Source organism: Setaria viridis, chromosome 1 (assembly GCF_005286985.2).
Source record: "Setaria viridis chromosome 1, Setaria_viridis_v4.0, whole genome shotgun sequence".
NCBI classification, from domain to species: domain Eukaryota; kingdom Viridiplantae; phylum Streptophyta; class Magnoliopsida; order Poales; family Poaceae; genus Setaria; species Setaria viridis.
In genome coordinates, this window is record NC_048263.2 from 38,842,957 (window position 1) to 38,855,645 (window position 12,689).

Below are 12,689 nucleotides of genomic sequence, written 5' to 3' on the forward strand. Positions count from 1 at the left end.
AACGGAAGCCCATCGAACGAACAACGAAGTTTTACCAGAGCAAGTCTCCACAGGGCGCGACGCATGTGCGACAGGTCAGTTCGGCGTCGCCAGGCGCTACCGATCGATCTCCCGTCGCGATCAGCGTCGCCGTGCTCCGTCCGCGACGGACCGGGGCCGGACGGGGCGCCGGAACATGCCGAGCGAGACCGAATCCGTGCCAGCGACAGCACGGCCCGGCGGAGGAAGCGACCGCCGCGGCGGGCGCGCCCGGCTGCGGAATCCGCGCGCCCCGGTCGTTTTCCAACAGCGAAGGGCCTCGGCCGTTTCCTTCCCCGTCGCCGGGACCGCGCGCCCGCCAAGGGCCAAACGATCGAGCCGAACCATGCGTCCATACGGCGGCAGCGCACTAGCACTCGTGACTGGTGCCGTGCCGCCGTGGTGCGTGCGCGCATGCCAAGTGCCAACGGCGCGCAGAACTCCCCGGGAGTAATGAGTTGGGTTGCGTCTAGACTCTAGAGGCTGTAGCCTGTAGCGAACTCACCTTGGATGGACGTCGTTGTTTGCGGGTTATGCAGGTGCTTCGTGCAATCGTGCTTCGCTGCCTGGCGCTGTGGTTTGTGGGCTGGCCAGTGTCGGGGTGTAGTGCCAAGTGAAGGTCAGCTCAGCTGCGTGTGGACATGAACCGCGCCACATGCATTTGGCCGTTTACACTAGTGGGCTAGTGGACAAAGGCTAAAACGCCAATTCGAACGGCCAGAGGTTTTAGTAGTTTAGTTGCTCGGCACATGGCTCCAAGCCTTGGGTGTTGGCAAAGCCCGTGAGTGTTTACTGCGACAGCCATATACAGATCGTGTGTGCCATGTGTAAAAAAAACAAGCTGTTAAAGTCAAAGCTGCTTTTAGTGCCATCTCCCCCCATTTTCGCTCTGGCTCCTGTTTAGATATCCATGGATGGATTCTAGTTGGTGGAATGAGTGGACGTGGCGGACTAAGACGTGCACTTCACATAGTTTCCATGATGTCCAGGTGGACCAGTGAGCATCGTAGGTAGGAGCACTAGACAATTGCCTGTGCTGTATTCCACCGTTCTAGTGACAAGATTGTGGCCTATACTTGGATTGGATTATTGAACGCTTTTCTGGGCTGTACTCCGGGCTCTGCAAGCCCAGGCGTTGCAATGCAAAGCAGAGTGACTTCAGTACAAGGACACGGACCTCCAATTATTGATGTCTTTTTTTGAGTAGAAGTACCTGAGTTCTTTTATTCGTAGTCATATCTAATGAGCTAGACGCCCAACCGATGATACTAACAAATAATGTGCCAAACACAATCTACCTGATGGGGACGCTACGTCGCGTGCAATGCCGAAAAAAGGTGATGCAAAAGTAAAGGGTTGGTCCCGTGAGGCGGTGACCAGTCATCCTCGACCTCGACTGTCTGCTACTGATCTCACTCCCAACCAACAAACATCGTCCTGCAAGGCTACGTGAAATTATCGAACACCTGCCCATCTGCTATCGTGATGCAAGCCAGCGTTTCAGCAGGACAATAATTTCTCCGATTATTAGCCGAGCCACAGTGTCACCCCCAGTAGGCCAATACGTTCACCAACTGGAATTTGAGGCGACCGGGCAAGGTGAGCAGTAGGTGACCCACCCGCCTAATCAACTTATGCTCGAATGGGAGTTGATGGGATTTGCCAGATTCATCATCTTCGGAGGTGCTTGTATCTTTAGTCCGGACTAAAATTCACGTCACATCGAATATTCGGAAGCTAATTAGGAGGATTAAACATGAGCTAATTATAAAACTAATTGCACGGATGGAGGTTAATTCACGAGACGAATCTATTAGAGACGAATCTATTAAGCCTAATTAATCCATCATTAGCACGTGTTTACTGTAGCATCACATTATCAAATCATGTACTAATTAGGCTTAATAGATTCGTCTCTAATAGATTAGTCTCCATCTATGTAATTGGTATTGTAATTAGTCTATATTTAATACTTCTAATTAGTATCTAAACAATCGAAATGACAAAAATTTTAGGAGGAACCGAAGAAACAAACACCCCTTCTTCCAGCTCCGAGAGGATAGAGATCTGAAGGTGCAATCGTTCTTAGCTGTAGGCCTGTAGCACTAGCATGAGAGGGGATTGTGATTGTCGTTGATGGAAATGGGTGAAGGTGGCGGCCTAGGGCGTGCACTTTTGCATAGATTCCATGAATTTCACTTTTCAGGTGGACCAGCGAGCATCGTGCTAGTGCTAGACAATCGTGAATAGCCTGTTCTATACTCCACTGACGTGGCCTATACACTAGGCTTGGGGTATTGCACGCTTTTCCGGGCTATGCTGCTACTCTGCAAGCGCAGGCATTGGATGATCGGAAGCGGGGGTGAGTTCAGGACAGGCCTTCGACTGTCGATTTCTTCCTTTGAGTAGTGGAAGTTCAGGAGTTACTTATTCATAGTCATACCTACAATGAACTAGACGCCTGATTGATTACGTAAAAGACAACGTGCCAAACAAAATCTACCTGACTGGGACACTTCGTCGCGTGCAACGCCAAAAGAGGCGGCGACTAGTCAGCAGTCAACCTTGTTTTGTTTACTCCCAGTCTCACACTCTCAGTCTCTCACTTCTGATTTTCCTCTTTTTAAAGTGTCCTGCCATGGTAGCTGTATCACCTGCCCATATGCTATCGTGATTAAAAGGGCTTCGTCAGAACAGTAGTCGCTACGATTAGCCAGGCCAAATAGAGATGGTTCAACATATCTCAACCGACATAATTGAGGTCCCAGCAGGGCAAGGTGACCTGCCCAATCACTTTATGATGGAACGGGACTTGAGATCTGCTAGTGTTTCGTCACCATCTAGATCCGAGAGGTGGAGACGTGAACGTGCATTCGATTTGAGCAAATCTCTGAGCCAAGCGCCCGATCGAACTCCAGGACGGTCTGGATCGACTCGAGCTCACATTCTTCGTGGAGTATCTGGCTGCGAACGCGAACGCCTCAGACTTCTGGAAGCAGCGCATGGCTTGTACGTGCCGCCGGCAAGGGCCAATATAACCGAGCGATCTGGCTCCGGTCACGGTCTCGTAAGCTGATGTGCACGCGATACCCGTCGGAATGAAGAGTGCGTGCGATCCCACCAAAAGTCGACGACCCTAGCCCGTGTAGGTACGAATTAACTAATTATAAGCAGGTCGGTGGCGAGCGCGACTCGGCGAAAGGTACGCTGGACCTTGCAACCTTCTTCTCGAGCGATTCGTGCGCGCGAGTCGCTGGATCGTATGGGAGTCAGGTGCACGCGGCCGGGACAAGAGAAAAACGTAGCGTCCTGCCGGGACCCTGGTCGCCGTGCCTTCGATGCCAAACACCAAGCTTTCCGGTTTCGTGACGTCTAAGGGCACGTACAACAGAGAGACGACACCCGTCTTTGTAGCGCCACACAAAAAGCATCCGACGTGTACAGTATTCAATGAAGAGAGATGCGAGCCGTCCCCTCGTGAGACGACGGCCACGGCCCGTGCTCTGTGCTCCGAGAAGGCGCCGACGCGTTGTATCGGTCGACTTCTCCCGACGACCGCGCCGGCCGATCCGGTGCGGGCGCGTGCGGTTTGTTTGATGACAGCGCTGATCTGCTGTTCTTTTGCCGGGAAAAAAGATCAGCAATGGTGAGCAAACCTGGTTTGTGCTTGCGCCGGCCACACCGCGCTGCAGGCCGGCGGTCACCTGCTCCGCGCCGCCGTCTGTCGCCCGCGCCGAGCTGCCGCGGCACGCTCCTCGTGCCGAGCCGCCGGACACCGCCCGCACTGCGCTACCCGTGCCCCGTGCCGAGCCGCACCGGCTGCCGGACATCACGCCTGCCGCCGGCCTCTGCGCCCTGAATGGATCGAGAGATGGGACTGAGAGAGAGAGAGAGAGAGAGAGAGAGAGAGAGAGAGAGAGAGAGAGAGGAGATACGAGAGTCAACGTGCGAGAGGGGTAGTTCAGAAGTTCAGATAAGGATCTTGTACCTTTAATGTGTCCCTCAGTAGAGAAACAAATCACAAAGAGATCCTTTAGACATGCAAGAAGGTCTGAAATTAAATGAAAATGTACAATACAGTCCCTCTAATAGGATTATATTCTCCTAAATGCAATGGTCTCAAACAAGAAACAATATGGTATACAAAGATGGTATATGTTTGATCATCATGATTTCTGTGTTTATGTATAAATTAAATACAGATGGTATATAAATAAATAACTATAAACTGTCTATTTTGTTGTCTCGAGGTGGTAAGTACTCGCAAACAGCAGCTATCTGCACTGGTGTACGTACATGCCTAAAGGCTTCAGCGGTTCATCGGCTTGTGAGCTGCTGCTGCTTGAGCTCACGAGTCGCGACCCGGAGAACTTTTTTTTTTTGTTTTACAAAGACCTGGACCTGGTGGGGACTGGGAGGGAGTATGAATTGTTTGGCTCGGCAGGAATAGTGTGGGCCCGGCCCAAATAAGGTATAGAGTGGCCCGGAATTGGCCCTTTCTTGTTGTGCTTGTATTTCCTGCTGGCTGGACCGATTGATTTATGGGCCTGCGTCCCTTGAGCAAATGACCGCGAGCCGAAGGCACACATTTTGAGCCTAGAAGATTATTTGCAAAAAACAAATGCAAGAAATTTGCGCCCGTTTTATACTTTTATTTAGTTTATTTATGCAAATGGAACTATGGAAGAGATTCAGAACTGGAGTGGAAGACGCCAGCATCGTCCAAACGATTCGAGCCACAGGAAAAATTTTTGGAGATGCTAGCTAGGCATCGCCAGTTCACTGCTTGCCCTGTGCGGTGCGACAGTAAAGCGTCACTCTGACTCGTGCAGGATTGTTTCCCGTGCCAGAGTGGTCGTACCGATACAGTTATACAAGCTCGGCGGTCTCTTGGCGACATCAAGTGCAGCCAAGACTGCTGGTTAGTAGATTCGCTTCTTGTCACATGTCAATCACTCCCTCACTCACAAACAACGAAACCCTGCTTCGAACTAGCTGGGCTCCTAGCTAGGAGGTCCTGCATGCCCCCTGAGGTCGTCGACAACATATCTGAGGACGTTTTTTTAAAAAAGACAACATATCTGAGGCGTCGTTCATGAACCTAGCTTCAATAATGATGGAAGATGCCTAAGTTATAATACGTGCAACTCAATGTCAATCTTCCTGCCTCCTTTTTCGCATCGTCGTGCCTGCAAGCAGTTTGCGAAGATAGTTTCTCGACTGAGAGTTGACGTCAAAGGGCCGGGGCGGACAGAACCTTTCGGTCAACACACTCTGTTACACCACGACACCTCAGAAATCAGAGAAGAAGCATGCATTCTGCGGGCGAGGGTACTACGCGCCCTTTACAACTGATCATCTGACTCTACTGCAGGCTCCCATTATCACGTCGTCCTTAAAAGAGCGTGCCATGCACAGCATGCATGCAAAAGGAGATCAGAGACACTTATCAAGAGAGAGAGAGAGATCAGAGACCGTACATTTAAGGTTAAGCAGGTCGGCTTTTATGCATGTTGCACGTCGTCAGATGCATGGCCCTGCAACACTGTGACTCACTGACTCAGTTCAGCCGCTGCGTGCGTCGCATTATCAAATCCCTGTAACCGCGCGCAGGCTACAGGCTACAGCTGTACTTGCTGCACCCGATCGATCGTTCTCTCTCTCCCACAGTCCCACTCTCGCCAGATCGACCCCTGCGGCCCAGCGCGCGCTCAGCTGTAGGCTGTAGGGATCGGAACGGATCGAACGCGCGGCGCTGGCAAGCATGCCGATGCGGCCGCCTCGCCGACCGATCAACCCACCTCACCCTCCCCCAACCCGTTCGATGGAGCCGCGCCCACGCGCATTCCGAGGCTCGCCGTCCGGGCACATGCACTGATCCATCATCCTAGCTCACCCATGGGTCGTCGACAACGCATAACAACAGTGGGAGGAAGCAACAGGAAGAAGGGAAGAGAGATCTATCCGGGCGGCACGGCGAGACTGCAGCACGCATCATCATCTCTCACTGAAACCGCAAATGCCGCCGCAGCAGGCGAGCCGAGATGACGCATGAGCGAGGTGGGTGCAAGTGGGTGATTTTGTTTTTTTAGTTAGGAATTTCGCAGCAATTAATAAATGGAAAGAATTGGGCATTGTTTGATTATGGGCTAATTTTTTTATTCAGGTCACATCGAATATTTGATACCAATAAAAAGGATTAAATGTGAGCTAATTATAAAACTAATTGCATAAGTCGTGACTAATCCGCGAGATGAATCTATTAAGCATGATTATTCATAATTAGCACATATTTAGTATAATCACATGGTCAAATTATGAGCTAATTAGGTTTAATATATTCATCTCGCGAATTAATCTTCGCAATTGGTTTTGTAATTAATTTATATTTAATATTTCTATCTAAACATTCGATGTGACAGCCGTGTCTCCGAACGGAGGCTTAGCTACTGAACTGATCGATCTGATCTCTGCGTATGGCTTAGCACTGCCCAAGTACAGCGCCCGCTGGTCCAGCCCCTGCCCGGCCGCCCGGCAACCGCTGCATGCAGCGGTGGTGGTGCCGTGGTGGTACTGCAGCCGCCTGCCTGCCTGCTGCTGGAGCTGGGCGGGGCGGGGCGGGGCGGGGCGCGTGCAGTGCAGCGGCAGCCGCAGTGCGCCCTGTTTAGATCTGTGGAGGAGTACACCACTACACGGCATGCGCCGCGTCCTGATGCGTGCGTCCGCGGCTTCTCAGTGACATGTAGCTTTCTTGGTGTATGTATAGTATAGCAGCCAGATAGCGCCATGATGGCATAGGAAGCTAGCACCCAGCGGCATCTGCTGGCTCTGGCTGTGCATGCATGCGCCAGTTCGATAGGTAGCTATGCAGCAGCAGCAGCATCTGCTGCGAATGCAGGCCTCATCGTTTGGTTTGTCCGCTGGTTGCTTGAGGCTTCTTTGTCCGGTTGTCTCCTGGAACTTGCCTGATCCGCCTCTCAAGTGTTTCGGGCCACTCAAAATTCAGAGCGATCTATTGGTATGCATTCACGACGATGACCACTGCACACGATGCTACAGATTACAGAAGCGCAGTGCATGCCAGCACCACTCTGTTGTAAGACGTCAATGAGCAATTGATGGTAAGCTTGTTTTTTCTTTGTTTGGTAAACCAATGGCTATATGCATGATAAGATGCTGGAGTACTCCAGTTATCAAGAAGTTGCGTCCGACTGTCATGTTGCTGGTCGGAAATCTTCCATGAAAAGAAGCTGGCAAACTACCTTAGTTTGATCTACGGATGCATTACCACTAAAACTTCGGTGGTAATGCAGTAGTTACTTAGAGGGTAAAGGAAGGCGCCGCAGAGAATATGTCAGGACTCAGGACCCTGTGCAATTTGTTGGGGGCGATGCCATGAGACATCGAGACACCAAGGTCATGTTTACCTCCCAACTCCCAACTTTGACACTATACAAAAAGAATATTCCCCATCACATCAAACTTATGAAGTACTAAATATAGACGAAATTAAAAACTAATTGCACAGTTTTGTTGTACTTTGCGAGACGAATCTTTTAAGCCTAATTAGTCAATATTTGGACAATAATTCACAAATACAAACGAAACGCTACAGTGTGCTACAGTGCTGGTACAGTAATTTTGCATCTTCCAAATTGGCCAACTAAGGGGGTGTTTGGATAGCAGGTGCTAAATTTTAGCACCTGTCACATCGGATGTTTGGACACTAATTAGGAGTATTAAACATAGCCTAATTACAAAACTAATTGCACAACCCCTAGGCTAAATCGCGAGACGAATCTATTAAGCCTAATTAATCCATCATTAGCGAATGGTTACTGTAGCACCACATTGTCAAATCATGGACTAATTAGGTTTAATAGATTCGTCTCGCGATTTAGCCTAGGGGTTGTGCAATTAGTTTTGTAATTAGACTATATTTAATACTCCTAACTAGTGTCCAAACATCCGATGTGACAGGTGCTAAAATTTAGCACATGCCTCCCAAACACCCCCTAAACAAGGCCCAAGTGAGTCGTAAGAGAACTAGGCCTTGTTTAGTTCCCAATTTGGGAGTGTCAAAGTTGGGATTTTGCCATAAATGCGCAACTGTAGCATTTCGTTTGTATTTGTGAATTATTGTCCAAACATTGACTAATTAGACTCAAAAGACTCGTCTCGCAAAGTACAACAAAACTGTGCAATTAGTTTTTAATTTCGTCTACATTTAGTACTTCATGCATGTACCGCAAATTTGATGTGATAGGGAATCTTCTTTTTACATAGTGTCAAAGTTAGGAATCTGGGTAACTAAACATGGCCCTAGCTAAATTGAATTCCGGGAAAGTACTGTCGTGTGGTCGTACAATCTAAAGCTGTGCATGACATGCAAGCAGGCCATGCCTTTGAGTGCTTACTTCATGATGTCTGCGCAAGGTTATGATGAAATTCATGATTTTGATAGAGGATCTTGCCTCCCAACAAGAATACAACTCTCGCTTCTAGAGAAGTGAAACAGTTTCAAGTTTGACCAAATTTAAAAAATAAAGTACTAACATTCACGTCTTCAAATAAATTTAGTACGAAAATATGTTATATGATTAATCTATTAATATTTATTTTGTACCACAAATGTTAGTACTATTTTATATAAATTTAGTCAAATTTGATCAAAATTAAAATTGATTGACTTCTCATGAAGCGAGGGTTGCATTTTTTAAGGATCGGAGGGAGTATCTCCGTGCTAAACTGATGGCAGGTCCAGGGATGCGACAGTCTTTAGCCAGTGGTGTCACGTGACTGGATGAGTTAAGAGCTTTAGTCACATAACATCTATGCTCATTTCTTTATGCTGAGTCGGAGTAGTGAACCAAAAATAATAGTATTCCCATGCCTTTTTGTAAACGTGAAATACTATAGAATCTTTATGTCCGTACATTATTGCAGAAAGAAGATGTCCCTTCCCCAAATTTAAAATTCCCTGTTAGCTGTTACCATCGACGGCCCTTTTCCTTCACGTGCCAAACTGCCGTTAGTAAATTATATTACACGTCTATATGAGGAAGCGGAAAGTACATGAAACACCTGGCTCGTGGCAGAGCACATGCTAAAAAGAGCCATCTCTATACAAAGCAATTCAGACGGACGTATAGTTGGGCCAGGGTGCGAAAAAGAAAGGTCATGTACATTATGTGTGTACCTACGGGACCATGTACGGCAGTGCTGGATCCATACTTTTTTTAGGCCATTAGATCCACACATTTCCAATCTACCATGGATGCAGTTTCTTCTGCATTTTCTAAGGCCTTGTTTTCCCTCTTCCCCATGTAAAAAGACCAAGAAGTTTTGTGTGTCACCATGCCAGTAAATTAAAAGCATGTTTGGAACACTACAGGAATTTCTTAGAAATTCTACAAGAATATCTATGGGGATTTTGAAGAATTTCTCGTAGTTCATGTACCCGCCCTCCAAACAGTTCTAATAAGATCTTAAACAAGCGTATCTTTACTATATTTTGTTCTTGTTGTAACAAAGTTAGAAGCTTCTTTCTGATCCTCATCACTTGTTAAAGGGCCACAGGCTAGGAAGCTCCTGTTAAACTTGAATTTCAGACGTACGGCAAAAAGGGTACGTAGAGATTATTTAGAAACTATGAGAATTAACATGCACTTGCAACTGATGCTAATCCACAAGAAGAAACCTAAATAAACACAAGAATTACAAATGGAGGTCCAAGCTAACACTCTCCTTTTGGCCCAATTCATACCTACCTAGCTTCTCCGGCGACGTGGACGAGCACGACGAGAGCGAGGGAGACGAGGACAGCAAGCTCATCACCGCCTTCTCGTCCTTGCACGCCGCCTCCCCGCCCGGCCCGACCAGGATGGCCGCCGTGTCAGCGCCGTGCCGGCCGGTCATGCCGAAATTCTCCATGGGCGTCGGCGGCATCCTCCATAGCCCCGGCACCGGGCTGCCGTTAATCGGCTGCGACATGGAGCCTGGCCCTCCGCCGTAGGGACCCGGCGGGCTGGCGCTGGTCCACATCGGGTAGTGCGCCGGCGGTGGTGGCGGCAGCGGCGCCGGCTGGTCGAAACGGCCGAGGTGGTGGTGGTAGTTGAAGAGGCCGTACATGTGGCCGGGGACGTAGCGGTGCATGGCGAGGGAGGCCTGGAGGTGGGCCCGCTTGGCGTGCTGGCGCTCGCGCTTGTGCGCGTTCTGGTGCCCGCCCAGCGCCTGCGACGTCGGGAAGTTGCGGCAGCAGTAGTGGCACTCGAACTTCCTCTCGGCCGCGGCGGAGGCGCCGACGCTCTGCTTGGCGTTGCTCTCGGACGACGTGACCGTGCTGCCGTTGGCCGCGTCCGGGGAGTCGGCGGCGGCGGCGGCCTCCTGCTTGGCCTGCGCCTGATGGTCGTTGGAGAACTCGCAGCCGAACAGCCGGATGGTGTCCCGCGGCGCCGGCGCCGGCGGGGCCGGCCGGATGAACGGCAGCTGCGAGAAGGAGTCGACGCTGCGCACCTCCTGCGGCTTCGCCATGGCCGGCTGCTGGCTAGCTGCCCCCCAAGAATTCCACCTAGCTCGAGCGAGATGGCTCCGTCGTAGGTTGTGAGGCGACAAGCTTCGATGTGTTGGTGTGTGTGTGAGAGAGAGAGCTCGCTCAAGAATTTGGCTACGAGTTGGTGCAGTTTTAAGGGGATGGGCGCCGTGAGGTGAGGTGAGGTCGGAGAGGAGGGGGACCATGCAAGTAAGAGCCTGCCGAGCCGAGGGGTCGAGGGGACGACTAGGCTTAAAGCTCCCTCCCTCTCACCACCAAGTACAGATGCATGCAGCTGCAGTGGCAGTTGCAGTTGCTGGTTGTGCCCTGGCTGTGGCCTGCTGGTGCTAGCTAGCTAGTCACCTCACCTCTCCTATAGCTAGTGTGCAGCAGTGGTAGCTAGCATGAGGGAGGCCATCTCATCCCGTCTTGTCTCACCTCACCTCTCATATTTCTTGGCAAATTTGGAACTGGTACAGATTTGTACACGCAGAGAGAATATAGTTTTGGTAAAAAGAAAAATGCCACTAGCTCAGCCCGGTCTCGTGCTTCCGTAGCCATCAGTGGGCATCAAGTGGGGAGATGGGTGTTGCGCGACTCCATCTATCCATCGCTCTCCTCCTCTCCTCTGCGACCTCTGGATTGGCTCGAAGGCTTCTTTATGGGAGGTTGGCTTCTTTAGAACATGAGAGACGCGGAGGCGGAGACCACAGGTGGTCCTCCTGGGGACGGCGACGTGCTTGCCCCTGCCCGCCCCCTTGTGTTGTTGCGTACTGCCCGCTGCTCATGCTGCATGATTACTGCGTGCCAGTGCAGGGATCCATGGAAATGGATGTGCCGACGGTGCATGCAAGTTTTTATCTCCGTATACATTTTTGCGGTGCAGGTGCATGCATATACATGGTACATGCTAAACACTTCTCCAATTTTAAAATAACAAGAAATTTTTTATTTTAATACATATTTTTTGTACGTAACAAGATCTTATTATATTTGCATTCAAAAATACTTATTTAATGATTGTGACTTTATTTTTACCACTTAAATGATATATCAACTGAGTAATTGTTGGCCAAAGCCTTATTCTAACGAAACAATATATGTCATGTGGTTTCAAATGGACATAGTACAATGTTCACAATCCAGACTTCCAGAGTGAAATTACAGTTCCCGTCCGTTTCACCCTCTTTGGATTTTTTTCCTTCTTCCTGACAGGCTAACAGACCATCGTAATTTTAGGTGCTTAGCAGTACCAGCTGCAGTGAGTATGTACGTGCTCGATCGATGGCGCTTTGGACTGGGATCCACATGTTTGATTGCTGGATCAAAAGCTAACCAGTACGTACGTACTCTATGAGATCATGACATAGCTTGCTCCTTTTCCTCTCCTCCTTTGCGCAGTCGTCTTTTTCAACTGTGTCTAGCTCTTTTACCGAATTTCATGCACGCTGCATGTGATTTTTCGCCCAATAATGAGCTGGTAAAGGGCGTTCGTCTTCACTGGATTGCTGGACACTACCATACCATTATTACCGGAGCATGTGAAAAGTTGTGACTGTCACGTACATACCCTAGCTCCTGGCGGAGAAAAATGCCTCCTTTTCTTTGTTACCTGTTCATGCACGACCAATAACGCACATAGTGATCGATCTCTGGTAATTCGTCAAAGAGTAAGGGGCTGTTTGGGAGGGATTCTTCCAAAACGGCTTCACAAGTAAAGCCAAAGCCGGTGAAGCCAAAAACAGCTTCACTTTGTCTAGCTGAATCTTCAAAGTTCTTCAAAGCTGCCATGAGGCTATGGTGTGCTCAAGCCCTTGACCGTCTTGATTTTGTAATATTCATCTTTAGAATGTTAGCCCCCGAGCCTTAGGTTGAATCGAAGAATCAGGCCGAGGGTCAACAAAATCTTAGAATCTTCTTTCTTTATCTTGAAAAAACAACTACTAGGTGTAGCTAATCAGCCCCGAGCCTTGGAATGATTAATTAATCAATATGAGGGTTTTTAGTCTTCACTCCAGTCGTCTTTTGAGTAGTCATTTGGCGTCAAGCCCCCGAGCTTATGCGCCATGTGAGCTATAGGAGCCACGTCGAGTAGTTATTTGCCGTTTAGCCCCCGAGCTTGGAAGCTAGCTGAGCTACT

The 12,689-nt window shown here is 49.4% G+C and overlaps 1 protein-coding gene across 1 annotated transcript; it reads right to left on the minus strand.

The window, feature by feature from the left end:
• Nucleotides 1-9,632: 9,632 nt before the first annotated feature.
• LOC117854140 (uncharacterized) lies at nt 9,633-11,173 on the minus strand. Its single transcript, XM_034736471.2, has one exon. The coding sequence runs from the start codon at nt 10,753-10,755 to the stop codon at nt 9,736-9,738; it is 1,020 nt and encodes a 339-aa protein (XP_034592362.1). The 5' UTR covers nt 10,756-11,173; the 3' UTR covers nt 9,633-9,735.
• Nucleotides 11,174-12,689: the final 1,516 nt, after the last annotated feature.

Excerpts from the sequence above, each read along its gene's own strand:
- LOC117854140 (XM_034736471.2), bottom strand. The coding sequence starts at position 10,755 with ATGGTCCCCCTCCTCTCCGACCTCACCTCACCTCACGGCGCCCATCCC.